Genomic DNA, 19,906 nt, shown 5'->3' with positions numbered 1-19,906 from the left:
TCTAGCTATGGTTGCCATGCTACCACAGCACTCCAAAACCCAGAGGTACAGGTATTGCTGTATCTTTACTACACACCTACAGGCTACAGGAAATTGCCTCTCCAAGCTGTTAACACACAGTCATTGGAGAGTCTGAAGGGATCATGACTGCCATCTAGACCAACCCCCTGCAATGCCGCAACCCCGAGATTCAGTGTCTCACGCTCTACCAATTGAACTATCTCCCAGGTAGGTGCAGGGCCAGTTGTATGAATAAAACCCTACATTGCGGCCCCCGCAATACTGCTAGAATCTCTTGATTCATATATACTATTATATTAGTTGATACTGCTTTGTATCCTGCCTATATGTGGACATTTTCCAAGCCACCATCCCCTCAGCAGCAGCTTCTGCTACAGACATTTGCTTTGCTTTGAATTCAGGGCAATTATAAGGAAGAAGGGGCTAGAGTCGTAACACAAGAGTGCCATTTCCCTCCTCTAGGATGTCTGCTCTATTAAATAAAATGCAGCTTAAGGCTGCTCACACTAAGGAACTAAATACGCCATAATAAGCTTAACGGTGTAAATTAGCTAGATGCTACTAACAACTGGAAGCCCCATTCCGAGCAACAGAACTGTTAAGAATTAGTTAGGAAGCACATAAGCTGGGATAAACACACTGTGCTCATTTGACTCGTTTTGGGAACAGATCACTAAGCATTCAACAGTGTTGGGGAGCTCCCGGCAGAAGGGTGATACTCCTGTAAAACCAGGGGAACCCAAAAAGCACTTCTTTCTGCATGCAAACTAAAGGGTGTGTGTGCAAATAAGCACATGGGTTAGGCTTATGAAATGTTTCCACTCCGTTCCCATGTCCAGCTAGGACAGAAGGCCAACACGTTTTACATGGGTGTTTAAAAAGACAAGTGCCAACACATTCTCACCCCTCACCCCAGTCTATTCAGCGTTCTTGCATGTGCTCATCAGCCCATCAAGCAAGTGCTTAGTCACCATACGGTAGGACTGCCATATGCCTGGATTTTCCCAGATGTTACCAGGATTTCATAGGCGGAATTGACGTCGGAGGGGAATTTCTGAAAAGCCAGCGCTTTGCCCTGGATCTTGGGCCAGCCAATCGAAAAATTGTGGGATTTTTTTGGCATATTTTAAAAGAGAAAAGCTCAACAGTTTTGGGAGTCTTCCTTTGGGGTTTTCCTGGTGTCTGCTTTTCAAAATATGGCAACCCTACCATAGGGAGGAAATAATGCCTATAAACGTAAGAGTTATTCACTCTTTCAAATCCGCAGGAAGAGGCCTTTCATTCAGACCATCCATTTAGCTGCAGAAAAGGGAACAAAGACAGGAATTACTACGGAGTTCAATATGTGTGTTAAAGTGAGCTCACCTTTTATTGGGGAAGAGGTTACCCAGAAGAGGATTTAAAACAGTTGGCTGAGAGGAACTGCCCAGTGAGAATCAGGAAGCTGCCAATAACTCTCCAAAGTCAAGCTAATACACGCACACCATCCCAAATTACTAGCATTTGAAACGGACTTGTACATACTCCCCAAAACTAATCATCGAAGATGCACAAAAACTGGGCTTCAAGATGTTTGTTTTTGAAATGATAAAAGCAAGCAGGGGCAGAATTGCGGGACAGGGGAGAGATTTAATGCAGGGCTAGGGAGCTTCTCCCATTTTCTGTGGGAAGTTCTGCTGTGAAAAAGTGAAAAAGGAGTTTAAATACCAAAACTCACTGAATGGAAGAGGCAATGGATCTGGAAATCCAAAGAACTTAAGGTGAGGGTGAAAACTGCACATGGTCAAGAGTTCGGACCTCAAGCTGCGATCCAGTGCACAGTTACAGCACAATCCTAACCATGACTACTCAGAAGTAAACCCTACTGAATTCCATGGTGCTTACTCCCAGGTGCGTGGGGTTTAGGCAGCCTAAATGTACACAGGATTTCAATCACTGTGTTTTGCACACGTTGAATGACAGGAGTAAATGATGCTTCATGCCATTTCCAATATCTGACTGCTCTAAAATCTCTAGTGTTTTGCATCTGTGCTTAGAATTTTCCAGCTGAGGATATCCACTTCTGATGAAACATCCACTTACAGAAGAGACAGAGTTTCCACTCCCAATTTAACAAAAGGTGGGTGGGAAGAGGAAGGAAAGACAGAGGTGTTGGTCTCAGTGACTTGCCCAAAGTTAGCAAAAGGAAACAGTCCGCCAGAAACATATCCTGCACAGAAAACCCCCTTGCAACAAGTGAATACTGTGCAAGATTTAGATACCCAGCCACCCTGAAAAGTACCCAAGGCAAAACATACAGATAGAAATAAGATTTTAACATTCTGATATGGAAGAACGCTGTAGCTCACATTTTGTTTCTATGGAGCAGTAAATTTTTCGGTGACAAAGACAGGATGCTACTCAGTATTAACCTAGCAACCTTTGGGTTATATCCAATACTATCTGTGTGCAAGCAGAACTGACTTCCACTCATGCAACAGGACTTCGCTTTCTTATCCTCGCTTCCACCCATCAAAATTTGCTCCAGACGATTAAGGACCTATAAAGCCTTAAACGGCTCAGGACCACAATACCTCAAGGATCGCATCTTTCTATATGAACCTACCCGGAGCCTGAGATCATCTTCTGAGGCCCTTCTTCATGTGCCTCCTCCTTCGAGAGGTGTGGTGGGTGGCAACACAAGAACGGACCTTTTCTGAAGTGGATCCCCATCTGTGGAATGCTCTCCCCAGAGAAGTTCGCCTGGCACCTTCATTATACACCTTTAGGTGCCAGACAAAAATACTCCTTTTTAACCAGGCCTTTGGTTGATCCAATGTACATCCTATGCCCTTTTTAAAAGTGTTTTTTGGGGGAGGCGGTATTTGGTTGCTGTTTTGATTTTATTCTGTGAACCGCCGAGACCCCAGGTATAGGGTGTTGTATAAATTCAATAAATAATAATTATAATAATAAGGAACTCTTCCCAAGCAGATTGAGGGAGTGCAGGGGTAGGTGGCAGAGAGGAAAGTGAAGTCCTGTTGCACTTGTACAACGCTGGAATGTAGTTTTAGGTAGCCGGTGCTAAGGGAAGAAAAAAAGGATATGAACCCTAGCATGCTTTACAGATAGATTCAATGGCTTAGATTCAGTGCTGTTTTCCATGATGTTACAGTCAGAACCTCAGCACACCCTGCAATCAATTTACATCAGCAGATACAACTCGAGTTTCCAGATGTTGCGGTTTTACAGTGTTCCGGGTGTGCCTCTCCAAGAGAAGTTGTTCTGGTCTTCACCCAACACAATCCACCTCTTACCTTCTCCCCATCCTGCTGGGGAAACGCATCTTCTGAGGACGGTGGCAAGTTCTCCTTCTGTTCACAATTGTAGCTCTTATCTTCGCTTTCAATGGCTTGAGTCTCACTCTACAGAATGAGAAAGCACTTGAGCGTTTGTATATTTTAAGTTCTTAAAGGGGGGGGTGGGAGCTCGCTCAAGTCTTTTGAGAAAGTCGGATATGTTATAGGACAATGGAAACGGAAGTATTTTTTTATACCACCCTTCAATCGTATCCTTAAAGTGGCTTTAAAACAACAACAACGCTGGAGCCCTGAGTGTCAAGATACAGCAGTTTCTATCAACACATTAGAGTGTTTTCCCAGAGAGGCCTTATTCCTTGCTAGATGAAGCTCTTAGGTGGCCAGAGCTGTTATTTATCCTACACAGCAACTGTTACTAATAGTCTTCACAAAATAAGACACTGAACTCTGACCCAAGCCAGCTGTCAGGCTTTTCCACAAATTAGCAGAGAAGTCGTTAAATAAGCATGCATCCCCTTCAAATTCAAACAAAAAGATCCAAAAACCTTGCATCAAGCAAGGGGAAATGTTTAAGAAACATTGCCTTCCAGTCTCCTGAACGCTGTTAATACAGGTTCCATACAAAGCATGCTTTTATTTCATTTTATTGCCTTGTTTTTTTAAAAAAATATAGCTTACCATCCAATTTAACTAGCTATTGCATGTACAGTCGACTTACATCTTACATGGGTGTTACGTTCCGGGAATTATGCACAGTGCTATTTTTCTAGAAACTCGCCATGCCAGAACTCACCATGAACACCTCCCTTGTTCTCTTATAATGGCAATGGCACCCACCTGAGAGGTGCCGGAACTGAGTTCTAGTGAGTTCTGGCTGGGGGGAAATCCTGAATATGCATATGGGCAAAATCACACAGCCAAAACAACTGCAGAAAACAACTGCAAAAGCAGCTCTACCTTTCTAAAGCTGGTGTGCCACACATTCGTTGCCTTCCACGCATGGCGGAGAGCTTTTAAGTAACAACCATTGGATACCAGCTGCAAATGCATTATTAGACAAGCTTGGCAGTTGCAAAATCTTTAGCTCTGTTTAGCATTTTTATTTTACTTTCATTTGCTAAATTGGATCTGGGCATCAGCAGATTTTCCCCATTCAAAGTGAGGTTGTTTTTTTTCTGGTGCTAATTACCCTAGGCAACTTAGCCTGATTTTTCTTTTTCCTGGAAAACCCACCACATTGATGCTCAGAAGCAAATCTCAGCTGCATCACAGAAGCAAATGGACCTGGAGTCCCATGGAGTGGAAGATACAGCAGAAAAGCTGCTGGCAGGTAAAGGGTTAAGCACCCCACCGCCACCACTATTCCAGTGGGGAAATAACACCGCCCCCCCAAAAAAAACCACAAAAAACACACAAACACTGTTTTCCTTTACAAGAGGTCCCTGGGATCCTGCTAGGCACATTTCTGTGTAATGAGGAGTTCAGCCCCAAGATTGCTTCTGATCTGGAATTCTCAGCCTCTTCTGCCATTATTATTAAAAATCTGGACACAATCATGTGCTTAAGAGGCTCTGTGCATTGACCAATTCACCCCTAGAAGCCAACAGACTGCTGACACCTGTTATTTGAGAAAGCAAGGCAAGAAACTGAAGGCAAAGCAGAGGGAAGCCGTTAGTAGTTAAGCAGATTTGTTAATCAAGGTGCAATTACCCATGCCATTAATTTCCTTTCAATTACTGAACTAGAGCATCAGAAATACGGCGCTGCATATGGCAAGAAGAAGAAAGCCCCAGTGTCAGAGAGGTGAACCTGCCAATTGCAAGGTGCAGCAAACTTGAGAAGTTTAAGAATTGTCAGAGAATTCCCTGTTAGCGCAAGAGAGGCAGAAGGGAAGACCAGCTTCCCTAGTGCTTATGAAATCTAGATTGTGCTGTGTTTACCTGCTTACGATGCTCAAATTGCGTGCAGGGTCACAACAGCATACAACAAACAATAGAATTCATTACTAGAGGCTCTTGCATACACAATAGGAGTGTGCCTGCTGTATCCCTGTATGATTTATTGTTCCAGCTTTGGCTCCTTTCCCATTAGCCTCTGCTGGGATAGATGGGAAGAGGCAGCGGGTGGGGACAATGACAGACTTCTGACACTATATAACTCCTGTGTTTAAAATCAGGTTCAAGGCTATTGTATTAATTTAGAAGGCTCTTAACAACTTGGGTCCAGTATACCACTAGGACCATCCGATCCCTTATATCCCTGCATGATCACAGAAGTCTTTGGGGGAGTCAATGTTAATGGCCCCCTACATGGCTTAGACACATCCACCAAGTGCCATGTACTCAGTATTATCGGCCCTATTCTACGAAACAACCTCATCGCCAAGATCAAACAGGCCCCTCTCTTTGTACTGAACTTCAGCTACCTAATGAAGGCCTTTAAAAAAAAAATAATTCAACAAAGCCAGCTTTTTTCTGATTTTGAAACTATGGTGTTAAGCAGCATAGCAATTGGTTTAAATAAAGAAACATATGCTCTGTATTGGAAGGCAATTGGATCCTTCCACCATCCCTGAAGCAGCAGGGTTCTTTGCCCCTGGCAAGGGGAGGTTGCCAGCTATGGGTGGAATTGAACACAGCGCTTAATTGCACATTTCCGCTTGAGCAACAAAACATTCTCCCCCCTTCTGCATCCCCCCCTAAATCTGTACTAGGGGTTACCCCAACTCTCTGGAAGAGAAATGGGGAATGCACAGGGCACACACAGTGGGAGGGAGGAAATCTTGTTGCACAAGCGAAAATCCATGCGCTGGCAGGACACAGTATCTGAATACAGCCCCACATCTCTGCTCAAGTAAAATCAGCAATCTGTGGAGAAGATGCAGAAGGTGTGGGCTCTTCTAAGCATGTCGCTTTCCCCTTTTTACTCTTGCATACACTTTTTATAGGGGCGCAGGTGGCGTTGTGGGTTAAACCACAGAGCCTAGGACTTGCCGAACAGAGGGTCGGCGGTTCGAATCCCCGTGATGGGGTGATCTCCCGTTGCTCGGTCCCTGCTCTTGCCAACCTAGCAGCTCGAAAGCACGTCAAAGTGCAAGTAGATAAATAGGTACCACTCCAGCGGGAAGGTAAACGGCGTTTCCGTGTGCTGCTCTGGTTCGCCAGAAGCAGCTTAGTCATGCTGGCCACGGGACCCAGAAGCTGTAGGTCGGCTCCCTTGGTCAATAAGGCAAGATGAGCGCCGCAACCCCAGAGTCGGCCACGACTGGACCTAATGGTCAGGGGCCCCTTTACCTTTTTACACTTTTTTAAAAAAGCCAAACCACCCAAGTTTTTTCACCTCAAAGTGTGACACATGCTTCCCTATTTAATCCAGAAAAAGAAAATAAGTGGCTAAGCTATCATGAGTCTGGGAGGATACTGGGTTGTGGACACAAAGCTACCAAAAGTCACCAATTTTGAACAAAACAGTACCCCCACCCCCCAAATCGGGAAACCTGGGACTCCTGCTAATTTTCCCCTTGAAGGACAATTTGCTGTACAGCCGCTATTCCATCTCCTGTTCAAATACAGTGGTGCCTCGCAAGACAAAATTAATTCGTTCCGCAAGTCTTTTCGTCTTGCGAGTTTTTCGTCTTGCGAAGCAAGGTTTCCCATAGGAATGCATTAAAAATCAATTAATGCGTTCCTATGGAAACCGCCTTCAGACCAGGTCCGGGGACAGTCTGTCCCCCGACCTCTTCTGAAGGCTGGCGGGGGGCGAACGTTTTTGCTCCCCCCCGTCTGCCTTCAAAAGCCCTGCCTTCAAAAGCTGCGTTTCTCCACTCTCCCGGGACGGCAGGTGGGGGGAGCAAAGGCTTTTGCCCCCCGCCGGCCTTCAGAAGAGGTCCAGGACCTCTTCTGAAGGCGGGCGGGGGGCAAATGTCTTTGCTCCCCCCCCGCCTGCCTTCAAAAGCCATCCGGGATAGCGGAAAGCGCTTCCCTGCTATCCCGGACTGCTTTTAAAATGCTGGCGGTGCGGAGCAAAGCCTTTCGGCCCCCGCCGGCCTTCCTGGACCTCTTCTGAAGGCCGGAGGGGGGGGGGAAGGCTTTGCTCCCCACCGCCAACATTTAAAAGAGGTCCCCAGAGATTTCCCTATAGGGGAAATTCGTCTTGCGAAGCGCCTCCAAAACGGAAAACCCTTTCGTCTAGCGGGTTTTTCGTCTTGCGAGGCGTTCGTCTTGCGGGGCACCACTGTATTTGTCTAGCCAAGTACAGATCAGCCACAGAAGCACAGCATGAACAAATAACATTGTTATGGATGAATTGGAGCTTGGAGCCGGGGGTGGGTGCCGTGCAGGGAGAAGATGAACCCATTGATTACGTAAAACACCATACAATGAACCAGGAAAAAAGGGGAGAGAGAGAGAAAGAGAGAGATGATAGCAAGGCTTTGGGCAAGTCACACCACCGTTTTGCACCTTTCTTCCCCCCATAAACATGCTCCCAGCAAGATGGCCAGGCTGGTTTCCGATTGCATGCAGAGATCCCCAGAGGAAGAGCGCTAGGCACATGCAAACCAAGAGACAGTAGCATTTCCAAAAGCAGGAGGAAGAGGGGTGTCTGAAAACCCTTTCAGCAGCTTTAAAACAACCTACATGCCCTGTATAAAATGCATTGTACAAGTCACCAATGCCACTCCTCAAGGAGCCAAGTATTGCACCTTCTTCCAAACAAGATCAGCCTTCGCTGGAGTCACCCCTCATGCAGTGGGCTCTGGTAAAGCAACAGCTGGCCAGTTATAGGAAAGGGAGGACCTACCACAAGACCACCAGAGCTTCCCTGCTTAGAGACCGCTGCCTGGTACTTAGCAAGCCGATCCTTGATGGACGTTTCCGACAAGCGAGGCATCTCCTGATTCTTCCTGCTCTCTGCTTTCTCCAGGCTCGATGTCGGAGAGATGCACAGTGGATGACCTAGAACACGAGAGCAGACAGTTGTCATTACTAGTCGGTAAAGTAAAAAGGCAGGGACGCGGGTGGTGCTGTGGGTTAAACCACAGAGCCTAGGACTTGCCAATCAGAAGGTCGGCGGTTCGAATCCCCGCAACGGGGTGAGCTCCCGTCGCTCGGTCCCTGCTCCTGCCAACCTAGCAGTTCGAAAGAACATCAAAGTGCAAGTAGATAAATAGGTACCACTCCGGCGGGAAGGTAAACGGCATTTCCGTGCGCTGCTCTGGTTCACCAGAAGCGGCTTAGTCATGCTGGCCACATGACCCGGAAGCTGTACGCCGGCTCTCTCGGCCAGTAAAGCGAGATGAGCGCCGCAACCCCAGAGTCGGTCACAACTGGACCTAATGGTCAGGGGTCCCTTTACCTTTACCTAAGGTAAAAAGGTAAAGGACCCCTGGACGGTTAAGTCCAGTCAAAGGCGACTATAGGGTTGCGGCGCTCATCTTGCTTTCAGGCCGAGGGAGCCGGCATTTGTCCACAGACAACTTTCCGGGTCATGTGGCCGGCAGGACTAAACTGCTTCTGGTGCAACGGAACACTGTGACAGAAACCAGAGCACGCGGAAACGTCGTTTACCTTCCCGCCACAGTGGTACCTATTTATCTACTTGCACTGGCGTGCTTTCGAACTGCTAGGTTGGCAGGAGCTGGGACAAAGCAATGGGCGCTCATCCCGTCGCGGGGATTCGTACTGCCAACCTTCCAATCGGCAAGCACAAGAACAGGCATAGGCAAACTCGGCCCTCAGGCTGTTTCGGGACTACAACTCCCATCATCCCTAGCTAACAGGACCAGTGGTCAAGGATGATGGGAATTGTAGTCTCAAAACATCTGGAGGGCCAAGTTTGCCTATGCCTGCCCAAGAGGCTCAGTGGTTTAGACCACAGTGTCACCTGCGTCCCCTAATGCAGATTTGCCCAGGAATGAAATTGTATATTTTTGGGTAGGGGTGGGAGAGGGAAGCAGAAAAGAGAAAGGGATGGTATTTGGAAAGAGAAAGGCCATCAAGGAATTGATTTCCCCTAAACAAGGCATGATAACTGCATCTCAAGAGCTGTTCTGACACCTGTTTTAAAGGTTCCACAATCTCCTTTGCTAGCCAAGGGCCAAACTGGCACCGGGAGAGGAATAGATTATTGCCCAATCCCTTCAAGGCAGGAGGATGGGGAGACTTTTAAAAGTGCAGCATTGGCAGACAGAAGGGGGTGGGGGTGGGAGGAAGCCTGAACCTTTTTGTTGCTTGTACATTTGAACCTAAAGGCAGATTCTCTTCTCCAAACTGCTGGGGCTATGTTTGGTCACCAGAAGAAACACCCCCCAAAACCGTTGTTTCAGGGGCGACAAGAAGGCAATGGAAAGGCTCATCATTTTACCCCATAGTGTAATTTAGCTTCCCCCTCACTTTAACCCAGGGTGGGTCAAGTAACTGTCCTGGCCTCCCACCTAGTTGCACTGTTATGTCAAGCTATCTATCCTACAGCCGTTGCAGAATCTTCTCTTGTCGCTTCTGCACTCACAACAGCTAAGAGTTTCTGCTCTCCCCACCCCAACCCCTTCTTCCGTGTCCACCAATTTATTTCGGGTAACAGCAGCAACAGGAAACATCAATAAGCGCCACAGGCTACACACAAGTAAATACCACCAGAAGCCTTGTATTGTGAGCAGGTGCAATACAAGCAAATGCTCAGGAACGCAAGGCAGATAGCACTGGTTGTGGAGGGAAAGATGTCAAAAGAAACAACTGTATTTCCCTCAGTTTATAGGAAAGCAACTGCTAGCAGGATTTTCACAGACTGGCAAAGCAAAGGACAAATAAATTATGGACTATGAACCACAAATCAGTCAGCAGACTCAGCTATGAACCAGGAAGTCCTCTCCCAATCCAAACATTGCCTCTGCCAAGGTAGTCTTTGCCTCAGTTTCTCTCCCAACCCCCCCCCCCCAATGTACAATTTGGGGAAATGATAACGCTGATTTGCAATGCTTGATGATGGTGCCCTAGATCTCAGCAGCGCATAGGGGGCAATGGAAATTTTAAATCTGCAACTGCAATTTTAAAAACAACACAGAGATATCAGTCCTGCACATTAAAATGAAGGGCATAGGTTTTCATTATATAAGAATGTTTTTAATATTCTGTTGGGAGCCTCCCAGTGTGGCTGGGGAAACCCAGCCAGATGGGTGCGGTATAAATAATAAAATTATTCTTATTCTTATTCTTATTGCTACTCTGCATAAAACGAGAGGAACATCAATTACTTTATCGTTTGTTCGCCCTTCACCAAGTGGTCCAAATGCAGGTTACAAAACAAAGTACAATCGGCAGAATACAATTTGCATTAAAATAACAAAACAGCTAACAACAGAATGACAAAACGGTAGTGTGCAGCAGCAGAGAAGGAGGGAAAACATCCACTCAATTGACGGCCTGGGAAGAGAGATACATCTTGACCAACTGTCCAAAAGCAGGAAGTGATGGCACATATGCACCTCAGAAGGGAGGTAATTCCACAAACCAGGGGCCACCACAGAAAAAAGTCCTGGCATGCTTTGCCACCCCACAAACCATGGAGTATGGCAGCACTGCTGATCCGCAGTGCCGTCCTCGGACATCCCAGGTTTTGGAGATGATCCCTCTTCCACTTTGCCAAAATGATGCTTAACCAGTGTACCGTACCATTTGGGGAGAAGCCGTCATAACACAAAGATCCATGCAACATTGAACGCTGCCCACCTGAGACATTGTGGCTTCTTTCTCCGGAACTGAAGTCAAGGTCTTCCGAGGAAAAGCTGTTCTCCGAGATTCTCCTACCACCAGCAGCCCTGCCTTGGTCACGAAAAACCTGCTTTAAAAACAAAAAGAAAGAAAGGCACAAACCCATCAGTTTACTGGCTCGTTCCAAAAGGGATTGTCTGAGCATCGTGCTTTTGAGCACACAGGTTTCATCACTGATAAAATTATATTCGTTAATATAAAGAATACACATCACTTACGTAACAACAAAAATCAGTTCTACATCTCCTCGGTTTCCCTGGCTGAAATGCTTGGTTAGCTCCTGCCTTCTAGGTTTCCTTTTGCTACAACCTCAGTCCTTCCACAACTCTATCCAGAACTCTATGGCTGAGTATTTGTTTATCTCTGTATCATGGATGTCCTCAAATATCTCCAGTAGCTTCCCTTCCAGCACAAATACCTTGTCCTTACTTCTCAGCTCTCTCTTCTCCTCTGTCCCATTCTACTCCTCATGCTTATTTTAGCTCCTGTGCCAAAGACCTTCCATCTCCCTGATCTGTGGCCTTAAACCACCTGGAGATTTCCAGCTCGCTTAAAACTACTTTGCTCTTTCCTCCTCGCTACTCTGTGTCTGTGACTCAGAGCTTCCCTTCTCTCCTCCTTCAGATGCACTCCCCCAGAACCTACTTCGTCCATTAAGACTTTCGTATAACTCTCCATTCCAGCTGGAACAAAGCATGCATGCTTAGCTAGCTGTCTTTCTGCCTCATCATTCTTGCATCTCCCTTCCCCACCCTCCCTCAGTTGTCTTCCACCCGTCAAACTATAGGTAAAGGTAGAGGACCCCTGGGTGGTTACGTCCAGTCAAAGGTGACAATGGGGTTGCAGCGCTCATTTCGCTTTCAGGCCGAGGGAGCCGGCGTTTGTCCACAGACAGCTTTTCTGGGTCATGTGGCCAGCATCACTGAACCGCTTCTGGTGCAACGGGACACTGTGATGGAAACCAGAATGCACGGAAATGCCGTTTACTTTCCTGCCACAGTGGTACCTATTTATCTACTTGCACTGGTATGCTTTCGAACTGCTAGGTTGGCAGGAGCTGGGACAGAGCAATGGGAGCTCACCGCCGTTGCGCTGATCTGAACTGCCGACCTTCCGATTGGCAAGCCCAAGAGGTTCGGTGTTTTAAATCACATTGCCACCTGCATCTCTGCAACAAAGGGGCAGAGATCTCTTTTTTTAATGGTTACCCATCATTCCATGCAGTGGCTTTCTTGAGCAGTTTTTAGGGGAAACTGGGTTCCCCTTACTTTTAAAAAATTAAATATTTATTTTTTGTCTGTGGGGGCTAGAACAGATATACATCCAATGCCTGAGCCAAAAATCCACCTATACCTGTAATCAATAAAGTTGTGGCCACTTATAATCCACATCTTTGTCTGCTTGAGCTTATTAACCACTTCTTTAGCCCCTGCCTTGGTCAGAGGCTGGGGGTAGCACTGCGACTGGGCTCACAATAAACGAACAAATCAACTTTGTGGTGAGTTCCCCCACTCCCCCCCCCAATAAAAAAAGCACTGATTCCATGCACACCGATACCACTGTACCAATCACAACCACTTTCTTTATAACCTAGGTAGGCCACAGTTACCTAGCTGGGGGTGCGGTGGGAATCTTAAACTAAGTTAATATTAATCTACAAAGATGAATGTACAAGACAGACAAGCCCCACTGCCAAATGAGGCCCCAGGGCTTGCTCAAACCTTTAATTTTGTTTTGTTTTTTAAAAAAGTTTATTGCTTTTAACTCCACCTTTCTACAGATTCCCAGGGAAGCTAACGAAAAGTTACAATGCCAATAAAAATGAAATCTCGTAAGACTGACAAATACTGGCCTGCATATAATTACTCAAAACTGACAATTACATGGGTCTTAAGACAGAAAGAACCTAAGAAGAACTTGCTGGATGGAGCTAATGGTACATTTGACTGGCATTCTGTTCTCACGGAGACCGACCAGTGTTATGACTCATTTACGTACAGTATAAGCTAAACAAGCTATAGCTTAGGGCCCCACGCTCTTGGGGTCCCCAAAAAAATTTAAAGGAAAAAAACCTGGATGTACGGTACATTTCCAAGATATAAGATAAAATTTTAAAAAACTTACACACATCAACAGTGTTTGTGTTGTGTAGGCTCCTATGATATAAGTCATGGCCCCCGCCTGCTAGCCTGCTCCCTAAAATATCACTGGTTTGCTCATTTCTCTATATAGGGTGCCTACATTCTGCATGGACTTTTCAACAATTACTTTGATAAAATACATATTTTGTTATGTGCAAATGGCTTTAGTTACCTACTAGGTCCATAAATTACCATATCGCATGTATTCAACACAAAAAACAGTGACAATTTGTTGTTGACAAAGGACAGTTGGACATATAAAGGGCCCCATTATTTTCAGTAGCTTAGGGCCTCATCAAAACTAAATCTGGCCCTGGTTTTGAGGGAGAAAAACTTTTCTCTACCAACCTTCTCCAGTGCCTGGCATAATTTCACCAACTTCTACCATGTCATTGTTATGATTATCAGCAATTTTATTTTCAATCCTTTCTTAATGATCCCTGGCATGGAATTTGGCTTTTTCAGCCATGCCATGCATTAGGTCAACATATTCCTTGAGTTACCCACCGCAACTCCCAACCTCTCATTCCTGGTCCATCACCACCAGTTCAGAACAAAGGTCTCAAGATTTTCTGTTGATGAAGAATTAGTAAAGCAATCTTCAGCAGGCTGCTTATTCGCACAGAACATAGTAAAGGGACCCCTGACCATTAGGTCCAGTCATGACCGACTCTGGGGTTGCGGCGCTCATCTCGCTTTATTGGCCGAGGGAGCCGGCATACAGCTTCCGGGTCATGTGGCCAGCATGACTAAGCCGCTTCTGGCGAACCAGAGCAGCGCACGGAAACGCCGTTTACCTTCCCGCCGGAGCGGCACCTATTTATCTACTTGCACTTTGACGTGCTCTCGAACTGCTAGGTTGGCAGGAGCAGGGATTGAGCAACGGGAGCTCACCCCGTCACGGGGATTCGAACCACCGACCTTCTGATCAGCAAGTCCTAGGCTCTGTGGTTTAACCCACAGCGCCACCCGCGTCCCATAGCTAACTTAGTCAATGGTGGTTCCCTGACCGCGAGAAGTGAGATTACAGGGAACCAGGTGGAGGGCGTTCTCAGTAGTGGTGCCCGCCCTGTGGAACGCCCTTCCGTCAGATGTCAAGGAAGTAAAAACTATCTGACTTTTAGAAGACATCTGTAGGCAGCCCTGTTTAGGGAAGTTTTTAATGTTTGATGTTTTATCATGTTTTTAATACTCTGTTGGGAGTTTACCAGAGTGGCTGGGGAGACCCAGCCAAATGAGCGGGGTATAAATAATAAATTATTATAAATTACTATTATTATAAAGGGGCATAAATCGGGCATTCAAAAGAGGGGAAATAGAACTGTTGCCTCATTGATTTCTATGTCTGTGAACATACTCGTTTCCTCAACTGTATCGCAATGCATGCACACAATGGGTATACAGTGGTATCTTGGTTCTTGAATGGCTTAGTTGTGAAACAAAATGGCTCCCGAACGCCGCAAACCCGGAAGTAAGTGTTCCAGTTTGTGAACGTTTTTTGGAAGTCAAACATCCGACACGGCTTCCGTGGCTTCCGCTTGAGTGCAGGAAGCTCCTGCAGCCAATCGGAAGCTGCAACTTGGTTTTCGAACAGTTTCAGGAGTTGGACTCCTGGAACGGAATAAGTTTGAGAACCAAGGTACCACTGTATATGGACATACACTCCCCACTGCTGTTTTCTCCACATCTAATGAAAGAGACTCCTATTTATGGAATATCATGTCACAGGAAGTCTTTAAGAAGTGCCAGCAGACTCTGTCAAACTGCATATCCAGAAGAAGTAATTGTTTAGGTACCTTGGGCTAGGGCTGGGCCTGAGCAATATATCGATATATCGTCAAAACCCAGTTTGAAGTCCATATAGTGATTTGGTTTCATAGTTTTTTACCTGGCATTATATTTCAAACCATGATGTGTGTTAGGGCTAGGAGATATATTGTCCAAAACCGGTTTCAAGTCCATTTTTCATGATATTGGCTTCATAGTTTTTGACCTATGCAAAAATCACAATGTGGGGGAAACTGTGAAGCCAGCCAGTGTCTCTGCGTAGCTCCATCCTTATTTCAGACATTGTGATATATCGGTATATTGCGACATTTAGCTGGGTGGTATCTCGCAATACAGTGGTGCCCCGCAAGACGAATGCCTCGCAAGAGGGAAAACTCGCTAGACGAAAGAGTTTTCCGTTTTGGAGGTGATTCGCAAAACGAATCTCCTATAGGCTTGCTTCGCAAGATGAAAATGTCTTGCGAGTTCCTGCGGGTTTTCCCCCCTCCCCCCCTTTTTCTAAGCCGCTTATCCGCTAAGCCGCTAAGCCGCTAATAGCCGCTAATAGCGCTAATCCGCTAATCCGTCAATGGGCTTGCTTCGCAAGACGAAAAAACCGCTATACGAAGAGACTCGCAGAACTGATTCTTTTCGTCTTGCGAGGCACCACTGTATTCAAAACCAGATATCACCCAGCCCTAACTTGGGCTGCTTTCAAAACCAGCAAAAGCTTCAAGCTGAATCAGTGGGGGCTGCAAGTCAAAGGCACAAAAATTTTGGAAGCAATTTTGGGTTTTGGATTATTACTTTAATAGGAATATTGGGCCAGGGGGGATTAAAGATGGCATTTCCTTTTACCAGTGGGTGGTAGCTCAAAGCTTGAGAAAATGCATTTTACAATTTAGCAGCATACATAAACATTAAACAATTTGCAACTGGCTAGAAAGCAGATCAGCTAAAAGCAGAGGCTTTCAAATGAAAGCGAGAGGTTGCTCAAGTTTATTTGGAGCAACTTAACCCGCGTCTTCTCTCCCCAACCCCCAGCTTGCCGTAAGCAGAGAGGAATTCATTTTGGTGAGGATTTTCCCAAACACTTAACATGAATAGTTTGTGTCAACAGAACTTTAGGTCAATGGTTCAAGTTCCAGGAAGCCCCAGCCTCAGGAAGAAGCTGGAGTCACGATTTCAATGGAGGTGTCGTAATTAAAATACAAAAAAATTCAAAACGTAATTGCTTTGGGGCATGAGCAGCCTGCGAAAGCTGGCAAGGGAAATAATACACGCCTGCTTGTAACGGCCACATATAATAAAGTTCACGACAACCTAGCAATTTCTACTTTCCATGGAATGGAAACTTCTTAACAGGAAGTTTAGAACAGTAAGGGGGAAAAACACTTCATTCAGTCCAGTGCGTGTCGACGAACCGAATTGTTAGGGCAGCAAAACGCCCATTTGCAAAGCAATTCTAACCTCTGTCTACTCAGAAGTAAGTCTCGTTGGAGTAAGTGGGGCTTACTCCCAGATAAACCAGGTTGGGATTGAATACTTAGTCATCAAAGCTATAATAAGGTAAAAGACCCTGGATGGTTAAGTCTAGTCGAAGGCAATTGCAGTATGGGGTGCGGTGCTCATCTCGCTATTCAGGCTGAGGGAGCCAGCATTTGTCTACAGACAGCTTTCTGGGTCATGTGGCCAGCAGGACTAAACCACTTCTGGCGCAATGGAACACCATGATGGAAATCAGGGCGCACAGAAATGCTGTTTACCTTCCCGCCGCAGCAGTACCTATTTATCTGCTTGCACTGTGATTTCGAACTGCTAGGTTGGCAGGAGCTGGGACAGAGAAATGGGAGCTCACTCCGTTGCGGGGATTCGAACCGCCGACCTTCCAATCAGCAAGCCCAAGAGGCTCCGTGGTTTAGACCACAGTGCCATCTGCTCCCTTCAAAAAGGAGACAAGGGAAGACAGGGCCTGGGGTTCTGACTAGAAAGTTATATCCAACTGAATGTTCGAGGGCCAAACTAGATACCTAACCAGGTTTCATCGACTGTATAAAGGTAAAGGTACCCCTGCCCGTACGGGCCAGTCTTGACAGACTCTGGGGTTGTGCGCCCATCTCACTCAAGAGGCCAGGGGCCAGCGCTGTCCGGAGACACTTCCGGGTCACATGGCCAGCGTGACAAAGCTGCATCTGGCGAGCCAGAGCCGCACATGGAAACGCCGTTTACCTTCCCGCTGGTAAGCGGTCCCTATTTATCTACTTGCACCCGGAGGTGCTTTCAAACTGCTAGGTTGGCAGGCGCTGGGACCGAGCAGCGGGAGCGCACCCCGCCGCAGGGATTCGAACCGCCGACCTTTCGATCGGCAAGTCCTAGGCGCTGAGGCTTTAACCCACAGCGCCACCTGCGTCCTCATCGACTGTATGCAACACCGCACAGGTACAGTTCCCCTCACACAAAGGGGCTTCCCCTTCCTATCCTTTCACTGCACATCCCCAAAATCTGCTCCTGGGACTCTTCCAACGGTCTGGAGCAGATTTTGAGAGCTTACTGCGGGCTGTAGGGGAGGGGAGATGTCCCATTGTGGAAGCAGAAACCAGCAGACAGGAGATTCTGATTTCTTTTGTTAGAAGAAGGCAAACTTCAGAAACCTGTCATGGGGAACGCAAGAACAAGTGGGGTGGGTGCTTAACTAGGGATGCAGGAGGAACTAGTTTTAAGTGGATTTATGCATATAATTTGGTAGTTCTGACCCTATCAAACTTTGCTCGAATCAGACGACCTCTTGAAACGAGTGCCCATTTATGTCTGAAACACTCAGGATTGTGTGTTTTTTAAAGCCCAACAAATTACATGCAGAATTGTGCACAAACCTACAGTGGTACCTCGGGTTAAGTACTTAATTCGTTCCGGAGGTCTGTTCTTAACCTGAAACGGTTCTTAACCTGAAGCACCACTTTAGCTAACGGGGCCTCCTGCTGTCACCGCGCCGCCAGAGCACGATTTCTGTTCTCATCCTGAAGCAAAATTCTTAACCCAAGGTAATATTTCTGGGTTAGCAGAGTTTGTAACCTGAAGTGTATGTAACCTGAGGTACCACTGTATATGCAAAAATGCACATATGCATGTGCAGAATTTTAAAAGCTGCAAGTGCTATTGAAAGATCACCCATCTAAAGCCCCATTGATGCAGAAAAGCCACCTCTGTCAGGAAAAGTTACGTAGGTGGGTTTCTATCCTTCACTCAGCTACTAAAGTTACAGAAGCCTGGCCAGAAAGGGGGCATCCCTCCCTGAAACAGCCTATCATCCATCCCTGTGTAGAGTCTGAGTAGTCACAGTTGCGCCTCCCCCCTTTATAAGACCTCCCAGGTTCAATATACTTAAGAGTTTATTACAGTTATTAAGATTGTAAGAGCTGGATCAGACCAAAGGCCCATCTAAGTCCAACACCCTGCTCTCACAGCGGCCAGTCAGATAGTTTTGGGTAGCCCATAAGCAGGACTCAAGTAGTGCCTTGGAATAACATGTTGGCAGAGCATGAGACTTAAACATGAGTAGGCAACCTAAGGCCCGGGGGCCAGATCCGGCCCAACCGCCTTCTAAATCCGGCCCACGGACAGTCCGGGAATCAGCGTGTTTTTACATGAGTAGAATGTGTCCGTTTATTTAAAATGCATCTCTGTGTTGTTTGTGGGGCCTGCCTGGCGTTTTCACATGAGTAGAATGTGTGCTTTTGTTTAAAATGCATCTCTGGGTTACAGTGGTACCTCTGGTTGCAAACGGGATCCGTTCCGGAGGCTCGTTCGCAACATGAAAAGAGTGCCGTATTTGCGCAGGTGCGCAGCCGATTTGGCACTTATGTGCATGCGCGAGTGGTGAAACCCAGAAGTTACCCTTTCCGGTACCTCCGGGTCACCGCGGGACGTAACCTGAAAGAACATAACATGAAGCAAACGTAACATGAGGTATGACTGTATTTGTGGGGCACAGGAATTCGTTCATTTTTTTTTTTCAAAATATGGTCCGGCCCCCCTCAAGGTCTGAGGGACACTGGACCGGCCCCCTGCTGAAAAAGTTTGCTGACCCCTGCTCTTAAATCTCAGGGTTGTGGGTTTGAGCCCTGTGTTGGGCAAAAGATTTCTGCATTGCCAGGGCTTGGAGTAGATGACCCTCATGGTTCCTTCCATCTCTACAATTCTGTGATTCAACAGCCCTCTTTTTAGATGACGTGCAAAAGCCAAGGTCAATCAACCTCAAGGCACAAGCAGTTTTAACGTCAGAGATCTAGAGAGACAATTCCCATCATCCCTGACCACTGGTCCTGTTAGATAGGGATGATGGGAATTGTAGTCCCAAACATCTGGAGAGCCAGAGTTTGCCTATGCCTGATTCAAGACCATTTCTCTGTTCCGAATCCCTTGAAGTATTTAAAAGTGTTTTCTTTGGTACTCTGCATCATAAGGAAAAACCAGATCAGGTTTTTTTAAAGGTGCTGGTGAGTGTTTCATTTTACAAATCCTGATGGAAGGCAGGAATAATTAATCAAAGGGTGTGGCGCTTTCAGACAGTAATGGGGTCTCAATTATTTTAGGGGTCGATTTCTAATTAAGAAGCCTGAAGGACAGAATCATTGGCCACAGTCTTCAGAGACTTGCGTCCTTCCAGGCATAACGTTAGATTGGCGACTCAAGTTTCCAATCATCAAGTGAAAAAAGTCTCTTGCAATGCACTTGCACCAGCTCCAGGAAAACTACTTGGGCACATCAGGAGTTGGAATTACAGTATGTCCTCTTCTGGAGTTCCCAGCATCTTGACAAAAATAAAGAAGAAGAAGAAGAGTTTGGATTTGATATCCCGCCTTTCACTCCCTTTAAGGAGTCTCAAAGCGGCTAACATTCTCCTTTTCCCTTC

At 46.4% G+C, this 19,906-nt stretch overlaps 1 protein-coding gene across 18 annotated transcripts in view; it reads right to left on the bottom strand.

The window, feature by feature from the left end:
- Window positions 1-19,906, bottom strand: part of LIMA1 (LIM domain and actin binding 1) — a 69,433-nt gene that overhangs the window by 14,434 nt on the left and 35,093 nt on the right. For 5 of the 18 annotated variants that reach the window (XM_083728850.1, XM_083728841.1, XM_083728847.1 and 2 more), the window contains 3 exons: window positions 11,045-11,153; window positions 8,121-8,275; window positions 3,318-3,425 (listed from right to left, as the gene is read on the bottom strand). In XM_083728850.1, the coding sequence (XP_083584976.1) occupies window positions 3,318-3,425; window positions 8,121-8,275; window positions 11,045-11,153 (372 nt within the window). Of the gene's footprint in view, window positions 1-3,317; window positions 3,426-8,120; window positions 8,276-11,044; window positions 11,157-19,906 lie in introns of all 18 variants that reach the window. The other 13 variants (XM_083728840.1, XM_083728842.1, XM_083728853.1 and 10 more) reach the window with 3 other exon arrangements.

The sequence above is a fragment of the Podarcis gaigeae genome (genome assembly GCF_964106915.1).
Source record: "Podarcis gaigeae genome assembly, chromosome: 2".
Lineage (NCBI taxonomy): Eukaryota > Metazoa > Chordata > Lepidosauria > Squamata > Lacertidae > Podarcis > Podarcis gaigeae.
Note: the sequence above shows the minus strand (reverse complement) of the source record. Positions and strands in the feature narration are given on the sequence as shown.